At 38.0% G+C, this 21806-nt stretch overlaps 1 protein-coding gene across 4 annotated transcripts in view; it reads right to left on the bottom strand.

Annotated features, from left to right (window-relative positions):
• The window catches only part of HECW2 (HECT, C2 and WW domain containing E3 ubiquitin protein ligase 2), a 368867-nt gene that overhangs the window by 55119 nt on the left and 291942 nt on the right, over positions 1-21806 (bottom strand). For all 4 annotated transcript variants that reach the window (XM_082689013.1, XM_082689011.1, XM_082689012.1 and 1 more), the window contains 2 exons: positions 19261-19357; positions 10136-10219 (listed from right to left, as the gene is read on the bottom strand). In XM_082689013.1, coding sequence (XP_082545139.1) covers positions 10136-10219; positions 19261-19357 — 181 coding nt within the window. The remainder of the gene's footprint in view (positions 1-10135; positions 10220-19260; positions 19358-21806) is intronic.

The following is a 21806-nucleotide window of genomic DNA, read 5'->3' as shown; positions in this document are numbered from 1 at the left end:
GGGAGGGTCTGCCTTTGGTATCTAGTGGGTAGAAGCCATGATGCTGGTGCATCATCTCACAAGGCACAGGAGACTGAAGAGCTCCCTGTAACAAACGTGTATCCAGCCCAAAATGTCGGTACTTTTGAAGCTATCTCTTTTGACAAGTATTAATTTTTTCCCAGTGTTGTGCTTTTGTCAACAATGGTGCAATGAAGATCCTGTATATATTTCCTTGTGCAGAGCAAGGAGGTTTAGTATAAACACGGTATGTATCTAAAAGCAGAAGTGCTCTGTCATAACACATATGCCTTTTCAACTATACGAAATATCATCAAACTGTGCTCTGAAAAGGTTGTAGGAATTGTAATCCCAAGTACAGACAGTATGAGAGTCCCTATTCCTTATTCAATATTATCAGACTTTTTAATTTTTTAACTTTTTCCAAATCTAATATTATGAAATATTATGTCATCATTGGAAATTGCATTCTATGATTGCTAGCATCTGTCTATGAGTTTACTGGCTAATCTTTTCTTTTAAACGTTGTTTTTTGGTTTTTGTTCTTTATTTTTTAAGGTTTTATTTATTTATTTGGCAAAAAGAGAGACAGAGAGTGAGCATGAGCAGGGGGAGGGGCAGAGGGAGACGGACAAGCAGACTCCCCACTGAACAGGAAGCCCTACACGGGACTCTATCCCAGGAGCTGGGATCATGACCTGAGCCGAAGGCAGGTGCTTAACCCACTAATCCACCCACGTGCCCCAGTTTACTGACTATTCTTACTTCAATTTCTAAGAAATGCCTTTTTCTTCTACCCTTTATCCGTTTTTCTTTTGGGTTCTTTTCTTCTGAATTGATTTAAAAGCATTCTTCTCATATTCATAACATCTCCCTTTTACATGTTGTGAATATATTCTTTTAGTTTGTTAACTTTCTTTGTGCTTTTATATATGATGTCTTTCACTATATAAACTTCAAAATTCTAACAGTCAAATAAATCAATCATTTCATATTTGAGCTATGAGAGAGGTAGATTTTTTACAGGAGTTCAGTTAATGAAAGAATATATGATACAGAATAATTAATAACAAATGTAACAACGTCATTTAAAAATTCTTGAGTTTTATAATAGCTATTTTGGAGAACAATCTTACATGGGTTTATTTTGAATGAAATAATTTCCTAGAGCTGTGGCATGTCGACATTGCAGCTTGCTGATAATCAAGTCCATTTGTACCAGGAATGATTTTCCTTTTTTTTTTTTTTAAGGCTTTTAATAAAATTTTTTATTTTTTATAAACATATATTTTTATCCCCAGGGGTACAGGTCTGTGAATCACCAGGTTTACACACTTCACAGCACTCACCAAAGCACATACCCTCCCCAATGTCCATAATCCCACCCCCTTCTCCCAAACCCCCTCCCCCCAGCAACCCTCAGTTTGTTTTGTGAGATTAAGAGTCACTTATGGCTTGTCTCCCTCCCAATCCCATCTTGTTTCATTTATTCTTCTTGTACCCACTTAAGCCCCCATGTTGCATCACCACTTCCTCATATCAGGGAGATCATATGATAGTTGTCTTTCTCTGCTTGACTTATTTCGCTAAGCATGATACGCTCTAGTTCCATCCATGTTGTTGCAAATGGCAAGATTTCATTTCTTTTGATGGCTGCATAGTATTCCATCGTGTATATATACCACATCTTCTTGATCCATTCATCTGTTGATGGACATCTAGGTTCTTTCCATAGTTTGGCTATTGTGGACATTGCTACTATAAACATTCGGGTGCACGTGCCCCTTTGGATCACTACGTTTGTATCTTTAGGGTAAATACCCAATAGTGCAATTGCTGGGTCATAGGGCAGTTCTATTTTCAACATTTTGAGGAACCTCCATGCTGTTTTCCAGAGTGGCTGCACCAGCTTGCATTCCCACCAACAGTGTAGGAGGGTTCCCCTTTCTCCGCATCCTCGCCAGCATCTGTCATTTCCTGACTTGTTGATTTTAGCCATTCTGACTGGTGTGAGGTGATATCTCATTGTGGTTTTGATTTGTATTTCCCTGATGCCGAGTGATATGGAGCACTTTTTCATATGTCTGTTGGCCATCTGGATGTCTTCTTTGCAAAAATGTCTGTTCGTGTCCTCTGCCCATTTCTTGATTGGATTATTTGTTCTTTGGGTGTTGAGTTTGCTAAGTTCTTTATAGATTCTGGACACTAGTCCTTTATCTGATATGTTGTTTGCAAATATCTTCTCCCATTCTGTCAGTTGTCTTTTGATTTTGTTAACTGTTTCCTTTGCTGTGCAAAAGCTTTTGATCTTGATGAAATCCCAATAGTTCATTTTTTCCCTTGCTTCCATTGCCTTTTGCGTTGTTCCTAGGAAGATGTTGCTGCGGCTGAGGTCGAAGAGGTTGCTGCCTGTGTTCTCCTCAAGGATTTTGATGGATTCCTTTCGCACATTGAGGTCCTTCATCCATTTTGAGTCTATTTTTGTGTGTGGTGTAAGGAAATGGTCCACTTTCATTTTTCTGCATGTGGCTGTCCAATTTTCCCAGCACCATTTATTGAAGAGGCTGTCTTTTTTCCATTGGACATTCTTTCCTGCTTTGTCAAAGATTAGTTGACCATAGAGTTGAGGGTCTATTTCTGGGCTCTCTATTCTGTTCCATTGATCTATGTGTCTGTTTTTGTGCCAGTACCATGCTGTCTTGATGATGACAGCTTTGTAATAGAGCTTGAAGTCCGGAATTGTGATGCCACCAACGTTGGCTTTCTTTTTCAATATCCCTTTGGCTATTCGAGGTCTTTTCTGGTTCCATATAAATTTGAGGATTATTTGTTCCATTTCTTTGAAAAAGATGGATGGTACTTTGATAGGAATTGCATTAAATGTATAGATTGCTTTAGGTAGCATAGACATTTTCACAATATTTATTCTTCCAATCCAGGAGCATGAAACATTTTTCCATTTCTTTGTGTCTTCCTCAATTTCTTTCATGAGTACTTTATAGTTTTCTGAGTATAGATTCTGTGTCTCTTTGGTTAGGTTTATTCCTAGGTATCTTATGGTTTTGGGTGCAATTGTAAATGGGATTGACTCCTTAATTTCTCTTTCTTCTGTCTTGCTGTTGGTGTAGAGAAATGCAACTGATTTCAGTGCATTGATTTTATATCCTGACACTTTACTGAATTCCTGTATAAGTTCTAGCAGTTTTGGAGTGGAGTCTTTTGGGTTTTCCACATATAGTATCATATCATCTGCAAAGAGTGATAATTTGACTTCTTCTTTGCCGATTTGGATGCCTTTAATTTCCTTTTGTTGTCTGATTGCTGAGGCTAGGACCTCTAGTACTATGTTGAATAGCAGTGGTGATAATGGACATCCCTGCCGTGTTCCTGACCTTAGCAGAAAAGCTTTCAGTTTTTCTCCATTGAGAATGATATTTGCGGTGGGTTTTTCATAGATGGCTTTGATGATATTGAGGTATGTGCCCTCTATCCCTACACTTTGAAGAGTTTTGATCAGGAAGGGATGCTGTACTTTGTCAAATGCTTTTTCAGCATCTATTGAGAGTATCATATGGTTCTTGTTCTTTCTTTTATTGATGTGTTGTATCACATTGACTGATTTGCGGATGTTGAACCAACCTTGCAGCCCTGGAATAAATCCCACTTGGTCGTGGTGAATAATCTTTTTAATGTACTGTTGAATCCTATTGGCTAGTATTTTGTTGAGTATTTTCGCATCTGTGTTCATCAAGGATATTGGTCTATAGCTCTCTTTTTTGGTGGGATCCTTGTCTGGTTTGGGGATCAAGGTGATGCTGGCCTCATAAAATGAGTTTGGAAGTTTTCCTTCCATTTCTATTTTTTGGAACAGTTTCAGGAGAATAGGAATTAGTTCTTCTTTAGATGTTTGGTAGAATTCCCCCGGGAAGCCATCTGGCCCTGGGCTTTTGTTTGTTTGGAGATTTTTAATGACTCTTTCAATCTCCATACTGGTTATGGGTATGTTCAGGCTTTCTATATCTTCCTGGTTCAGTTGTGGTAGTTTATAGGTTTCTAGGAATGCATCCATTTCTTCCAGATTGTCAAATTTATTGCCGTAGAGTTGCTCATAGTATGTTCTTATAATAGTTTGTATTTCTTTGGTGTTAGTTGTGATCTCTCCTCTTTCATTCATGATTTTATTTATTTGGGTCCTTTCTCTTTTCTTTTTGATAAGTCGGGCCAGGGGTTTATCAATTTTATTAATTCTTTCAAAGAACCAGCTCCTAGCTTTGTTGATTTGTTCTATTGTTTTTTTGGTTTCTATTTCATTGATTTCTGCTCTGATCTTTATGATTTCTCTTCTCCTGCTGGGCTTAGGGTTTCTTTCTTGTTCTTTCTCCAGCTCCTTTAGGTGTAGGGTTAGGTTGTGTACCTGAGACCTTTCTTGTTTCTTGAGAAAGGATTGTACCGCTATATAATTTCTTCTCAGGACTGTCTTTGTTGTGTCCCACAGATTTTGAACCGTTGTATTTTCATTATCATTTGTTTCCATGATTTTTTTCAATTCTTCTTTAATTTCCCGGTTGACCCATTCATTCTTTAGAAGGATGCTGTTTAGTCTCCATGTATTTGGGTTCTTTTCAAACTTCTTTTTGTGGTTGAGTTCTAGCTTTAGAGTATTGTGGTCTGAAAATATGCAGGGAATGATCCCAATCTTTTGATACTGGTTGAGTCCTGATTTAGGACCGAGGATGTGATCTATTCTGGAGAATGTTCCATGTGCACTAGAGAAGAATGTGTATTCTGTTGCTTTGGGATGAAATGTTCTGAATATATCTGTGATGTCCATCTGGTCCAGTGTGTCGTTTAAGGCCTTTATTTCCTTGCTGATCTTTTGCTTGGATGATCTGTCCATTTCAGTGAGGGGAGTATTAAAGTCCCCTACTATTATTGTATTATTGTTGATGTGTTTCTTTGATTTTGTTATTAATTGGTGTATATAGTTGGCTGCTCCCACGTTGGGGGCATAGATATTTAAAATTGTTAAATCTTCTTGTTCGACAGACCCTTTGAGTATGATATAGTGTCCTTCCTCATCTCTTATTATAGTCTTTGGCTTAAAATCTAATTGATCTGATATAAGGATTGCCACTCCTGCTTTCTTCTGATGTCCATTAGCATGGTAAATTCTTTTCCACCCCCTCACTTTAAATCTGGAGGTGTCTTCGGGCTTAAAATGAGTTTCTTGGAGGCAACATATAGATGGGTTTTGTTTTTTTATCCATTCTGATACCCTGTGTCTTTTGACAGGGGCATTTAGCCCATTAACATTCAGGGTAACTATTGAGAGATATGAATTTAGGGCCATTGTATTGCCTGTAAGGTGACTGTTACTGTATATGGTCTCTGTTCCTTTCTGATCTACCACTTGTAGGCTCTCTCTTTGCTTAGTGGACCCCTTTCAAGATTTCCTGTAGAGCTGGTTTGGTGTTTGCAAATTCTTTCAGTTTTTGTTTGTCCTGGAAGCTTTTAATCTCTCCTTCTATTTTCAATGATAGCCTAGCTGGATATAGTATTCTTGGCTGCATGTTTTTCTTGTTTAGTGCTCTGAAAATATCATGCCAGCTCTTTCTGGCCTGCCAGGTCTCTGTGGATAAGTCAGCTGCCAATCTAATATTTTTACCATTGTATGTTACAGACTTCTTTTCCCGGGCTGCTTTCAGGATTTTCTCTTTGTCACTGAGACTTGTGAATTTTACTATTAGGTGACGGGGTGTGGGCCTATTCTTATTGATTTTGAGGGGCGTTCTCTGAACCTCCTGAATTTTGATGCTCGTTCCCTTTGCCATATTGGGGAAATTCTCTCCAATAATTCTCTCCAGTATACCTTCTGCTCCCCTCTCTCTTTCTTCTTCTTCTGGAATCCCAATTATTCTAATGTTGTTTCGTCTTATGGTGTCACTTATCTCTCGATTTCTCCCCTCGTGGTTCAGTAGCTGTTTGTCCCTCTTTTGCTCAGCTTCTTTATTCTCTGTCATTTGGTCTTCTATATCACTAATTTTTTCTTCTGCCTCATTTATCCTAGCAGTGAGAGCCTCCATTTTTGATTGCACCTCATTAATAGCTTTTTTGATTTCAACTTGGTTAGAGTTTATTTCTTTTATTTCTCCAGAAAGGGCTTTTATATCTCTCGAGAGAGTTTCCCTAATATCTTCCATGCCTTTTTCGAGCCCGGCTAGAACCTTGAGAATTGTCATTCTGAACTCTAGATCTGACATATTACCAATGTCTGTATTGATTAGGTCCTTAGCCTTCGGTACTGCCTCTTGTTCTTTTTTTTGTGTTGAATTTTTCCGTCTTGTCATTTTGTCCAGATAAGAGTATATGAAGGGGCAAGTAAAATACTAAAAGGGTGGCAACAGCCCCAGGAAAATATGCTTTAACCAAATTAGAAGAGATCCCAAATCGTGAGAGGGGAGAAAGGGGATAAAAAGAGGTTCAAAAAGGAAGAAAGAAAAAAAAGAAAAAAGAAAAAAAAAAGAATTTTTAAAAAAGAAAACACCTAAGAAAAATATAAAATATATATATATATATATTAGATAAACTAGTAAAAAATCATTAAAAAAGAAAAAGGTAACAGTTAAAAAAAATTTTTACCCGAAGGCGAGAAAAAAAAAACAAAAAATGAAAAAGAAAAAAATTAAATTAACTGTAAGACTAAAAAAAATCACAGGGAAAAAGCCATGAGTTCCGTGCTTGGCTTTCTCTTCCTCTGGAATTCTGCTGCTCTCCTTGGTATTGAAACCGCACTCCTTGGTAGGTGAACTTGGTCTCGGCTGGATTTCTTGTTGATCTTCTGGGGGAGGGGCCTGTTGTAGTGATTCTCAAGTGTCTTTGCCCCAGGCGGAATTGCACCGCCCTTACCCGGAGCCGGGGTGAGTAATCCGCTCGGGTTTGCTTTCAGGAGCTTTTGTTCCCTGAGCGCTTTCCGTAGAGTTCCGGAGGACGGGAATACACATGGCGGCCTCCTGGTCTCCAGCCCGGAGGAGCCGAGAGCCCGGGGCCCCACTCCTCAGTGCGCCCTCAGAGAACAGCGCCCAGTCACTCCCGTCTGCCTGACCTCCGGCCGCGCTTCGAGCTCACCGAGCCTGCGACCGGTTCAAGGTCACCCCAAGCTGCGAGCTCACTGTCGGCTCTGTCTCTGTAGCCGGCTTCCCTGCTCCAATACCCGCAAGCTCTGCGACACTCGGACACCCCCGATCCTTCTGTGACCCTGCGGGACCTGAGGCCACGCTGACCCCGCGTGGGCTTCACCCCGGTTTAGCCTCTGGAGCGATGTCCCTCAGCGGAACAGACTTTTAAAAGTCCTGATTTTGTGCACGGTTTCTCCGCCGCTTGCCGGGAGCCGGCCCCTCCCCCTGGGGTCTATCTTCCCGTCGCTTTGGATTCACTTCTCCGCCGGTCCTACCTTTCAGAAAGTGGTTGTTTTTCTGTTTCCAGAATTGCTGTTCTTCTTCTCTTCGATCTGCCGATGGATTTTCAGGTGTTTGCAATCTTTAGATAAGTTATCTAGCTGATCTCCGGCTAGCTGAAGCAGTCTCAGCCTGCTACTTCTCCGCCATCTTGACTCCTCCCCTGATTTTCCTTTTTTTAAAAATAGGGGCACCTGGGGTGCTTGGGTGGCTCAGTGGGTTAAAGCCTCTGCCTTCGGCTTGGGTCGAGGTTCTGGGATTGAGTCCCGTGTCAGGCTCCCTGCTTGGCAGGGAGCCTGCTTCCTCCTCTCTCTCTGCCTGCCTCTCTGCCTACTTGTGATCTCTGCCTGTCAATTAAATAAATAAAATCTTAAAAAAGAAACAGGGGCACCTTGGTGGCTCAGTCATTTAAGCATCTGCCTTCTGATTTTGGCTCAGGTCATGATCTCAGGGTCCTAAGATCGAGCCCCACATCAGGCTCAGAGCTCAGCACTCAGCACAGAGTCTGCTTGTCCCTTTCCCTCTGCTTTTCCTCCCCCCACCCCGTGCCCTCCCTCTTTCTCTTCTCTCTCGTAAGTAAATAAAATCTTAAAAAAAAAAGAAAAAGGAAATAGGCAAAGTATAAAAATAGACAGAAAGTCTTTCACTATATATGCAACTAGTCCATTGCTTGAGTTTATAGTCACTGATTCAAAAGACTCAAACTCCAAAGTAAAATAAAAAATAACTAAGTACATCTGATAACTAAGGACATCTGAAAATGTTTCAATAACTATTAAACATTATTTATTAAGCAACCACATGGAATACATTGTGTCACTATGTACAATTATTAAATTTAATAAATACATCTGATCATCTAAATAAAATAAGTCTAGAACTTAATAACATCATTTGAATATAATAATTATAGAACTATTATATAATAAATGAATTTCTCACACTTCTCCAAAGGCCAATTAACTTCAGATAATACAGTGTTTCCCCAAATTGAGGAAAATGTAGCTTTGCTCATATATATATATATATATATATACACATGTGTGTGTATCTATATACACACATATGTATATATATGTATATACATACATATACATACTTAAAACTGATACATATATATGTATAAGTATTTTTTTTAATGATTTTATTTATTTATTTGACAGGAAGAGAGCACAAGTAGGCAGAGAGGCAGACAGAGAGAAAGAAAGGCAGAGAGAGAGGCTCATGACCTGAGCTGAAGACAGAGGCTTTAACCCACTGAGCCACCCAGGTGCCCCAGTTTTTAAGTATTTTTAAGTTCAACCATATAACACATAAAAACTCAGGAAAACTGCAGTGTTAACAAAAGCACAAATATTCTAAGCTATACTGTAACTTAAAAGATTGAGGACGATACCATCTAAAGATTATTGAACTAAGAATAGGTGAATGATAGTCATGATTTCTATTTTATGATCATTGTGTTTTTATTAATTCCAAATGCAGAATTTTTTTAGTTTAAGTAAAAATGCTTAGATTTCTAAAATTTCTAGAATTTTACAACAGAACTATTTTATTACCAACCGAACTATGGTAGAAACATCATATTACATAGTAACTAACCAACAGTCTTCCTGACCATGTAGCACACTATATTCTGTTCTTAGAACTCATTCAGTGTAACACAGTCATAGGTCACCCCTTCGACTGAGAAGTAACCCTTGCTTCCCAATAGGTCTTGTTCAGGATCAGGTGAAGCAAAGTGTCTGTGGGAAGTGGTTATATATCCCTTTGAACTATGCTCCAACTACCCAGGAAAGGAACATAATTTTTTGACTTCAGTTTTACAAGTATGGCAACTGTCATGCAGGCAGTCAGAAACGGTGAGGGTCAAGATCATCATGAGTACCATGAATGAGACTGTTAGCACTCTATGACCAATAAAACGGTGTGTGGTCTGTTTCAGTATGACTTTGCCTTTAATTCTTTGCACGTTCTGGTGGTGGGTGTCCCAACTATTGGGTAGAGCAAAGCATTAACTTATTCTACTCTCTTACATTTGAGGGATAATATTAAAAATGAAAAATCTTTTGAAAACTTGCCAGTTTCCTTTCTAAACTACTCTAAAATAAACCAAAGCTGACCTAACCATCAGGAAAGAAAATGCAGCTGGTCAGTTTTATGAAGGCCTATCAAGTCAGCAATGAGTACCAGTGATCAAATTTCAACTTTCTGATCGAATTTCCCAAACCTAAACTCTCAAAATCATTTTTAAAAAATCACATCAAATCAGAAAAAATAAACAAAAAAAGCACATTTGGAGGAAAGAATTTGAAAGAAAATATAAATATGACCTTTTACTCCAAAGGGGAAAGCCTGTATATGTTTGCGTTCCATTTCGTGAGTGGGACATTCTACCATTGGCCTCTATTAATCTCTCCCTTCTCCAATACCACCTCATTTATCACCAGGGTAAAAAAAAAAAAAAGAAAAAATCAAACAGATCTCAGACTAAGAAGTGCAATCTGAAACGAGTTATCACTACATCACCAGCATCCTACATCTTCCACATGAGTATTCCACAAGTCTTTAAGAATAACAGAGACATTTTTAGGCTACTAATATTAGGATAGAATTTTCTAAAACACTCCATAACATCCAATGACAGAAAACTTTCTACTTCAAAAACTGGTGTTCCATACCTCAGCAACATAACAAGGTCGGCATCACTTGAAAGACGCACCAATCCTGGGGTCCCTTCAGTTCGGATAAATTGGATCTTCTCCCTATTCAAGCAAACAAACAGCTCAGAATGTATGTGCTGGACTTCTGAAACATAACATGCCTTAGGCACCATTTTAAAAAACAGTTAAAAACAACTCAGTCTCTGCTTTGAAGTAAAGCCTACTGTGGGCTTGTACCTAAGCAAATATTTGGGCCATTCAGGCCAATTCCCTGTTATTCCAAAAAGTGTACAGGGACAGTCATCTGTTTACCTGGGGGCACACCTCTGCATCATGTGTTATAAGCGTATACCTACTTGGAGGCAGATGGGATATACTCAATACATATTCAACATAAAGGCATATGGCTCTTTGAAGTAACTCAAACCCTGAAACACCTTTAGTTACCACAGTTGGTAGAACACATAACATGTATGCCTGTGCAAAGGTATATACACTTATATGTACACATTTCAAACGTGACAATGTGAGTGATTTCTACCATTATTTTACTATAGATAGATGTAAGAACACCAGGTTTTTCTTTTTGTTTGATGAGCCATCATCATGCTGTTTTCAATTCTTTATATGAAAACAATTTTAATAAAAATTTCCCTGTTGCTTCCTCTTATTTACATGATTTTATTTCAAAGCACATCATATTCATTTTTATAAAAAAATATAAGAACATAAACTACAGTACTGAAAGCATTTCATTTGATAGGAACATAGGAGTAAAAACAACCAATCAATTAACTCAAAGTGCTAATGACAGTATAGTCTGATTTTTGTACACTATGAAATAAAATATTAATCTTTGGTCCAAGTATTTATTTAGATTTAGTTCCTCTTGAAGATTATCTTGTTTTTCTGTTTGATATTTTCATAAAGTTCTACTGTATTTTATATTTCCAAATTCCAAATCTCTTAATTTTTACAAGCTTGAAGACAATGAGGTGTAAGACAAGGTTTAACTGTTGAGACGGAAAACCCCAGAATGTACAGAGAAGTCAACGGCTTTGCTTTCAGCCACACAGCTTACAAGGAGTGATCAAGAGTTTGCCTGCTTCTGGCTAGATCCATTTTAAACAATACATTAGCATATGAAGTTTCTAATCTCTGGTATTACCAAATTTCCCTTTCCAACCTTCACTGCCAGGAGTTTCACATATGCAACCTAAGAAATGAATGTTAGACCCGAATGTAAAGAAATTGCTCAGAAGGGAAAAGCCAGTCTTTCTGCTTAGTTGTTTCAGTCTGAAAACTGGAACCAAGCGGAACATTTGCCTCAAGTGTTACAATCACATGTCTGAAGCACATGACGAAACCAGGGAGCATTATCTGGTGAGCAATTTTTTCTGGTACAAGATATGAAAGTTGGTTGAAAAAAGCTAAATTAGAGAAAAGTTATCATGGAGAAAAAATAAACAATAACTTAACGAAAGAAATCTTCTGGTAAGGGTCAGTAATAACATGCTTTGATCTTGAAGAATCACAAGCTATCTCTAACAAATACACAGTTTATCTCCGTAGCCTATCATGAAAAGGAGTCAGACAAACAGAACAGATGAGAAGACAAACAGGGCGCGCACTCTCCTCCACTTCTCTGACTGGAGCTAGATGGGGTGAGGTGAGCGACATAAGAGATCGTACTCCAGACTGTGACCTGTAGGCTTTCTGGGAGTCAGGAAAATATGACAGCTTCCTGACTCACAAGAATGACAGGCTGAGGACAGGGAAGGACACCAGAGGACATATGCCAATAGGGGAACTTTTTATCACTGTCCAGATATTAACTATATTAGGCAGTGAAAGGAACTGGTCTGATTCTTGAGGCCAGAACATACCAGCGGCAAGTGGAGGCTAGTCTTCTTCAGGCCAGCTGAGTTATTGCACCAGTGAGCTAAGGGTCATATACTTTCAGGAATAAGACACTGGAGCATGTCACCTGACGCATACTATACCACTAAGAACTCTTTATACCAACATTCATTCATCCTTCCAGCAAACATTTTCTCAGTGTCTGCTCTGTGCTGGGCACGGTATCCCACACTGGGCGTACAGTGGGGTAGAAGCCCTGGCTCCTCTCGCAAAGAGTTCACGTGCAGTGGAAAGGAGAAGGTCACTTCCAGTACTGCAGGAAAATATTCAAGCCGTTCTGTTTGTTTAACTGAATTCTGTTCAGGTCTTAGACCAACTCCTATTCCACCAAGTCTTTTCACATAAAAACAGAGGGCATCGGTTTGCTGACTGTCGAGAGCAGATCAAGGCGGAGGAAGAGAACATCACCAGATATCCTCAGAAATGTTGCCAATCTTTTCTAAGAAAAGCAAAACCAGACAGGAACTACTTCTTGGTTATTAGGTATTTGCCTAACAGTCCGTAGGCCAGCATTTGTCAGACTCGTGTTCCTATCTACTAGAAATCTACAGACATAGTCTCAAGTTCTCGGGGAATTTAAAAATTCTGTGTTTTCACATTGACAATCAAAAACTGCTAATACTGAGGCAGGATATGTTAGATAATCTGAATAACATTAATGACGGACTTGCTGCCATCTGACTTCAGTTCCCATGTTCGCATTTATAAGACATTGGTGCCAAGTGATCAGAGAGAAACTTTCAAAGTGTTGGTGAGCAGGCTCTGAGGTTGGCAGGGCCTTGATGTTAAGTTTGATAACAGTGGTCCCTGTCTACCACACACGCACCATTCTCTTACCAATTAAAAAGACAAGACTTTTCTTTTGCAGTACTGATTAGCATAATGACAATGAAGTGAGGCAAGGTTAGGTATATATATTGCCATAAGGTAAGAGAAAATAAAATAAATGGACTTAAAAAGTAAATTATGCATTTATGCTAACTAAACACCAACAATGTTATGATTTATTCTAAGAACACAAGTTTTATAACTTACAAATAGAAAAGGAGGAGTAGAATCATCACAGGGTACATTTAATAATATATTTTTTCTTCAGTATTGCATTTGGGGTATTAAATGAAACAATGAATTAGTAGATACAAATAAAATTAGGAGTAAATTAATAGACAAAAGCAAGCTATTTGTTAAGAAAAATGATGACTGCACATTGCCACAGATGTTCCATCAGATGCAAAATCAAAATCAAATACAAGTCAAACACAAGCGAAACAGAAAGTACAAATGTATCTTTCTACAGACAATGGTCTCCGTATTGGTGATTTGGCTTCTGAAAAACAAAATCTCACATTAGTATCATTCAATTAAATGTTATTTTTTAAAGTTTTCCCTTAACTTACATGTCTTTTGGCTTTAAAGTTCATAAAAGCTGTGAGAAGTTTATGCATATTTTGTATCTGTGCACACTTATGTTTCATTAAAAGTGATTAAAGTCAACATTATAGATCTGCAATATTTCTTTTCTTTTTAGAATGGAAAATAAGTTTTGGCTCCTAATAATTTTCCATGAGTCCACTTAGTGTCTGAAATAAACATAACAAGCTTGAGAAATATCATGAAAGAACCATATGACTCTGATTAAAGAGACATTTGAAAGTTACATCACAATATTTGTTCTAGTTTACTTTTTGTATTTATAGAGTTAGAAGGAATTAGTAGCAGTCCTCTAATTCTTAACTTTATTGCACCTTAATGTAGAAATTCTATTCAATTTTAGTAGCTTATAATGAGGATTTAGATGACATTCAAATAACCCTTTATCACTTGACCCTCTCTGCATGGGTATGTTTCTTTCTCTGAGACCTTTAGAAAACATTCCGGTACTTCCTCCACTGGGCTTTCTCACTGGGCTACTCCGTTACAACATAACTCCTTTGTAAACATGAATTTCTTGAGAGCAAAAGCCCTTCCTCCTTCAGTTTTATGTTCCCCAAGCACCTAGCTTTGTGCTGTAGGTACAGCATTAGGAATGCCCAATAAAACATACCACGACACAAGATTAGTAAACGCTAAAATAAGAGTTCACTCCTAACAAATTTCTCTGCCTCCACTCAGCCTCCAGAATAAGCTACCATCTTTTTGTTGTGGCAGAGAAAAAGAATCAGAGAGCTGATAGCAGATCATTTGCTAAAACAGACCCCCGTGAGGGGAGTGCAAGGACAGGTAAAGGGGCACTCTTTTAATAAGGAAACTCACAGCTGCGGCGGTGACAAGTTAAACTGTATCGTAACAACCTCAGGGAAAAGTCTCTGGCTCTCGCTGCATCTCAGACACCCATAACATTTAGATCTTTGTAACCACTTCCTCAAGTGCACAGAATTACCCCAGAAGATCAACTCTAGCAGAAGAGCATTTGAGGACAATGAACATAGTCTCAGGGCCGGAATTCCCACAGAAATACTCTCATTGAAACCAACCTACATTTTTGGTGAAGTTAAAGAAGGGCACATGATCAGAAACAATCAGAAGCAGTAAGGCCTCGAAACCACGAAACTCTCCAGATTGCAGACTGTGCACACATGGTTCCTGTAGACTCGGTTCAGTAACACCTTCAAAAATACATGTTTTAAAAAACTTCCCGAGGGCAATTTTACAGAAACCCCATGACTTCTCGACTGGTGTAAGGCTAAGACGAGAAGATTCGTGTTCATTACTCCGTTGACCATTCACGCTCTGCCGTGGCCACCAGCATGGTCTGAGCTGAAGGCCAGGGCCACGCTGTATAAAAACCAACCTTCCTTTCAACTTCCCATTTGGTTTGCAAATACAGGTCTGCTGTGGATTCTCATGGACAAATAGAAATGGAATCAACCTGGACCCCAAAATACGTCTCCCTGATGCCTGGGGGAAGATGGACTAGTAGGGAGTAGGTCTGCTGGCTAGACCGAATAATCACATAAGAGGGATTATTCTCAACTCTTTTTTTTTTTAAGATTTTATTTATTTACCTGACCGAGAGAGATCACAAGTAGGCAGAGAAAGATAGAGAGAGGGAAGCAGGCTCCCCGCTGAGCAGAGAGCCCGATGCGGGACTCGATCCCAGGACCCTGAGATCATGACCTGAGCCGAAGGCAGCGGCCTAACCCACTGAGCCACCTAGGCGCCCCTTATTCTCAACTCTTAATTCAGTTTTAGGACATGTAGATCTTTGCACATAATATAGTGTTGTACAAATACCAACACCAAAAATTTTATTGATTTGTGCTCACTATATTCACCAACAAAATATTGTTAAAGAGTTCTTTTCGTAATGAATATATTTGTCTTTGAATGAAATAATAGAACATTTTATTTTGGCTTTAATTTTAATGCCACACATACAAAAAGCTTCTTAGTATGATAACTGCCTTCCAGTGAGAGCCAGTAGGAGGATACAGTCACCCACGGGGCGACAGTACCTGCTTGAAGCAGGTAGTACCGACTCTTGGATGTTGATTTCTCGAGCTGAGGAAAGAAATCTTTTCTGAGATTTTAAAAAAGAAAAAAGAGAGGACAACTTCGTAGTATCCCCTTTACATGACAGTTAGAGGGAGCGGTGATTTAAATGCAGTGGTGAAAGCTAAAGCCATATCCCATTGCAAAGAACCGTAGCCATCCTATGGTAAAAGAAACACAAAGTGGAGTCTCAAGGAAGAGGAAACTACATATGCATAGGAACTAAATACACAGCTGGCTTTCCTCTGGTTTAGAAGGAATCACAAGTTAAACAGGAAAAACACAACATAAATAGATGCACCCATTTGAATCTCCCAAAGGCTAACACTTTTCCTCATTATATGGAGAAAAAAAAGAAGGGATATTTCGACTGTGCCACTGGTGAGAAAGAATGCACGCAGAGTGACGCTGCTGTTGAGGACCCTTGGCTCAAGAAATGAGTATCACACAGTTACCTTTGACACACAATTACTCAGTGGCTCTATTCTACGCATCAATCTTTTATCAAAGGTATCACTGAAATACGAGATTAAAAAACCCCAGCGGGCTCCCCACCCTGCCTTGGTGGGAATGCCTCTTACGATGCAGTTTTTAACCATACAAAACAGAATGTTCTCTTAGACACACAAACTTCCCCATTATGATGTGAGAAAGCAAAATGCTCAACTACCGAAAACTTTTCAGAAAACAGAAGTGCGCTGTGACACACACTTTGTAGAGGAACAGCATTATCTCATTGATTTATGTTCCTGCTTCCTTCTGTACTTGTCATGACAGCATATGCTCTTCATGGTCAAATTCTGTAAATGATTTTAGAAAGGATATGCCGAGAGTTATAAATAAGGTGGAATAAGATTGAAACTTATTTCAAAACTTATCAAATAATTTCTTTAGATTACCCTGTGAGATCTACATTTAAAGAATATGTTCAGCTGAAGACCCCAGGTGTCACCAATCATTGGGAGGCTAGAGACTTTTAAGACTCTGAAAAGCAGAGGGAGACAAACTGTAAGAGACTCTTAATCTCACAGAACAAACTGAGGGTTGCTGGGGGGGTGGAGGGTTGGGAGAGGGTGGTGGGGTTATGGGCATTGGCGGGGGGGGGGTGTGTGTGCACTGTGTAAGTGCTGCAAAGTGTGTAAACCTGGCGATTCACAGACCTATACCCCTGGGGCTAAAAATACATTATATGTTTATTTAAAAAATATATAAATAAATTAAAAAAAAAAAACAGACTCTGAAAAGCAGAAGGAAAAACAAAACAAAACTGAAAGCTACCCACTGTGGCCTGCAGTTTTCCCCTCTGGTAGAATCTAAGGTTGTGTCAAATCACTGAAGAATAATGATACTGTTGGATGCCTTGTTCAGGAAAAATAAATCACCCATTATCTTCGATGGTGGAAATTTAAAGATACGTGAAATTGCTGTAAATAATAATGTGGGGTGTAGAGCAAAAGTAGAAACCTTCTTGAATTTCCTCTTTCTTGTTTTTTTTTTCCTGTGTGGGGGGTGGGGTACCTTGACAGGAACAGATACATGTATGTGCGCATGCATGTGCATGTGCGTGTGTGTGTGCGTGTGCGTGTGTGTGTGTTGGGGCTAGAACTGGTGGGAAAGAAAAATAACAGAGTTCTCCTTATTTTGTGGTTAGCAAAAGAGGAGAGATTTGTTTTTGCTCTGTTTTGTTTTGCGGTCTGGAATCTCTAAGATCTCTCAGTGACAACTGAGGAGTTTATGTCTGCAATATTACTAACTGAAACTTCTTACATGAGACTCTCCAGTGGACCATGGATTACTGAGCTGATGCCGTAATATACAAGTATGCAAAAAACAATTTTTATAATTTTCTTGTGATTGAGAACAGCACACTTGTAAGGTTGAGAAAAGCACTGAGACTTGAATTAGATGTTAACTAATGGAAAATGGATTTTTGTAGCCAGTGTTTGCAGTCATACTTGAAATTACATGTAACCTTAGCCTTTAGAAACTTAGGAAGGTAATGATAATTTTAAAGCTATGAGAGACTGACAGGAGATGGGGAGTGGGCAAAATGGGGAGAAGGGTTCATAACGTACCAAGTTCCAGCTATAAAAGAAGTCAGTCATGGGGAATGTAATATATAGCATGGCAACTGTAGTTGATAATACTGTACTGCATATTTGGAAGTTGCTAAGAAAGATCCTAAAAGTTCTCATCATAAGAAAAAAAAAAAATCCTGTAACAGTGTGTGGTGATGGATCTTAACTAGACGTACTGTGATGATCATTTCACAATACATACAAATATTGAATCATTGTGTTATATGCCTGAAACTAACATAATGTTGTATATCAACTGTACCTCAACAAAATAAAAGATATGAAAGACTAAGAACATAATAAGAAGAATTGGTAATTTATTTCAATTCGACAAAAACATCTATGGTTATTATCTATGTATAGACTGTACGCAAAATACTATTCTTGGTATTTAAAAGCAGTAAAGAGGAGATATAATGAGTTGAATAAGATACATATTTCTAAGGAACTTATAATCTAGTTGGAAAATAAACCATAAGGACTTGAAAAGTCAAATTATAGCACAAAAGTCATATAACCAAAATAGTATAAACAACACTGTGACACACCACATAATTAATTATCAGTTAGTGTCTAGAATAGAAATTATACCTGGATGTGTCACTGGAATTAGGTGGAGAGGTTTTAAGATATCAGATGCTTGAGTTTTCCCCCAGCCCTCCTGAATTAAATAACTGGACAGGGTGAGGAGGACAGGGGGTATAAATTCAGGGAAGGGAGAAGAGTTGGGGGGGAGAGAAGACCTGACATTTTACAAGCTTTATAAAGCTCCCTAGGTGATCCCAATGCAACTTTTCATACAACTAAGTAGAGTAATATTGGAGTATCACTGCTGTGGGCCAAGATGGGCACCACTGGACAAACATCTCTACCAGTAAAGGTGGCACATGAACCAACTGAACTTTGAGTTATGTCAAATTTTCAGCAGAAACTCACATCTTTTTCCCTCTCCACTGATGCCTACAAACTTTGGTTGAGAAATATTAGGCTAGAGCTTGAGAGCAAGAGCTTACAATGCAGCTGAGAGGGTTCAAGGAGGTGAGTTTTAAAGGAAAGACCTTCTTTGTCAAATGCAAAATAGAAAAACTCGCCAAGGAACAGGAACAGCATGTATTCAGGAAAGTAAAACTGGATTTAGGTGATGCATTGAAGAACTGTTTAGAAAAGAGGGTTCACGCAGGGGAACACTGGGTGGTGAAGAGGATCAGATTCCCTCTTTGGGTTCCACTGTGTTTTTATTATGAAAATATGTGAACCCCGAGCCTAGGATTTTGTTAAGTCTCAATTCAGTAAACTCTTTTACTTTTGTTCACTCGAGCTACACTCAAAAACGTTAGTGCCTTATTATTTTCATTATAATCTACACATCAAGGATGTATTCTTGGCTATGATTTCTTTTTTTTTTTTTCATATTTCTTCTTTAAAGAGAGTGGTTCTAGGTTCTTTAGTCAATCTTATTCAATCTTCATACTTAATAGACAAAAGCCAGGACTACAATGACCTGGTTGTTGATGACAAAGTTCTGGTGCACAAGATGCCTTTGTTCAGACTGCCAGAAAGAAAAAGTAAATTTCCAAGATGATTATCAGTGTTACTGAAGATTTAATAGCTGGGGCTTATGGAACTTGAACCAAATACCAATACTGCAGTTACCTGAGTGAATGATTCCTGGTAAGATCAGGCTGACGCTCCTGTAGAATTTCAAAGATGTTGGGTTGGCGCAGAAAAGCAACAATCTTGTCATTGTAAGCTGAAAAAAGTCAGAAATTATAATAATACTTTAAAAAATCTATTAGATTTATGCACATAAATCCAAACTTAAAAGTCCGGTATTTTGGGGTTAATGTTCCTTGTACTAAAAGTCATAGTTTGGGGCACTATAGATGCTTAAATTCCAATTTGTGTCTACTTGTTATATGACTATTGGACGTAGATCTAGTAGGTGTGGCTTAAGCACTAATTAAACTCATCCAATAAATCGTATTTATTATCAAATTGCAGGATGAGATCACTAACAAGATTCTAGATATTGCTAGCTTTTAGCTACTATTTACCAAAGGCCTCTAAGCAACTGTTAGAAGTGGAAAAGTATCTTCTGATAAAGTATCAGCCATCCAGAGACATAAAGAGGCAGAACAAGAGTTGCCCAAATACACTAGCGCTCTGAAAACTGAAAACATGGCTAAAAGAAATTGAAGATGACACAAATGAATGGAAAGGTATACCATGCTCATGGATTGGTAGTCTTAACACTGTTATATGTACATACTCAACACAGAACTCTACAGATTCAACAAAATGCCTATCAAAACACCAACATTTTTTACAGAACTAGAACAATCTTAAAATTTGTATAGAACCACAAAAGACCCATAATAGCCAAAGCAATCTTGAGAAAGAACAACAAAGCTAGAGATATCACAATTCCAGACTTCAAACTAAATCACAAAGCTATGTAGTTAAAACAGTGCAATATGTACACAAAAATAGATAAACAGATCAACAGGACAGAGAGCCCAGGACATAGCCATGTTTACATGGTTACTTAATCTACAATAAAGGAGGCAAGAATATACAATAGAGAAAAAATAGTCTCTTCAATGAATGGTGCTAGGAAAACTGGGCAGCTACCTGAAAAAGAATGAAACTGGCCCACTTTCTTTCACTATATACAAAAGTAAACTCAAAATGGATTAAAGAGCTAAATGTAAAACCTAAAACTATAAAACTCCTAAAAGAAAACATGGACACTAATTTTCTGGACATTGGTCTTAGCCACATTTTTCTGATATGTGTCCTCAGGAAGGAAAACAAATGCAAAAACAAACTATTGGGGCGACATCAAACTAAAAAGCTTTTGCACAGCAAAGAGAACATCAACAAAATGAAAAGACAGTATACTGAGTAGAAGAACATATTTGTAAATCATATATCCAGTAAGAGATTAGTGTCTAAAATATATAAAGAACTCATTCAACTCAACAACAAAAATCAAATAATCCCAATGAAAAATGGGCAGATGACCTGAATAGATATTTTTCCAAGAAAGACAAAAAGATAGCCAACAGACACCTAAAAAGATGCTCAACATCGCTAATCATCAGAGAAATCCAAATCAAAACCACAGTGAGACATCACCTCACACCTGTTAGAATGGCTAGTGTCAAAAAGACAAGAAATAACAAGTGTTGACAAAGATGTGGAGAAAAAGGAACGCTTCTTTACTCTTGGTGAGAATGTAAATTCATGCAGCCATTATGAAAAACAGTATGGAACATTATGAAAAACAGTATCCTCAAAAATTAAAAATAGATATATCACATGCTCTAGTAATTCCACTACTAGATATTTACCCAAAGAAAACAAAAAACATTTTAAAAAAAATGTACACACCCCTCTGTTCATTGCACCATTCATTAATTTTATGTGGAAATAAATGCCATTAAGCCACATGTAGGCATTTACCAAACCAACTATAGCAACAGCTACAGCACAACTGGCATTATCAACTACGTATATAACATTAAAAGAAAATTGTGTCTTTGTCCAGTCTAGCTAATGTCTACAGAAATTTAAAAACAGTTCATTACAATTCATTAAGAGCTCTAACAATTAAATTTTTATCAAGAAAAATAATTTGTTTTCTTAAGATTATTCATCTTGATCATATCTGTTTCTAATCAGAAATATAGATGTATTTAAGCCACAGAACTAAATGTCTAGATTCTCAAACATCAGTGATCCTAGTTCGGGCAACACTTCTGTTCATAAATATGTCAAGGAATACGCCTTACTTGAACTAACAAATGATCAAACAAAAGAAATATAATGCTCTAAACATTTTCCAGTTCAAATTTCAGCTACATCATGCTGCCTATGTATACATATTTTAGTTAAATGTAAGTAAAATTTAAAAAATACTATCTGCTGGGGTGAGTATGTGCTTTGGTGAGTGCTGTGAAGTGTGTAAACCTGGCGATTCACAGACCTGTACCCCTGGGGATAAAAATATATGTTTATAAAAAATAAAAAATTAAAAAAAAATACTATCTGCTCATAGAATCTCCCTGCAAGCTTGAAGTGTATCTAACAGTACATTTCATCATATATAAACAATGAAAACACTTAAAAATTTTTTTTTAGAAAACGCTTTTATAACTAAAATTTTGTCAGTGGGTTTTACATTCCATCCACAATCA

Source organism: Mustela nivalis, assembly GCF_964662115.1.
Source record: "Mustela nivalis genome assembly, chromosome: 11".
Classification (NCBI taxonomy): domain Eukaryota; kingdom Metazoa; phylum Chordata; class Mammalia; order Carnivora; family Mustelidae; genus Mustela; species Mustela nivalis.
Note: the sequence above shows the minus strand (reverse complement) of the source record. Positions and strands in the feature narration are given on the sequence as shown.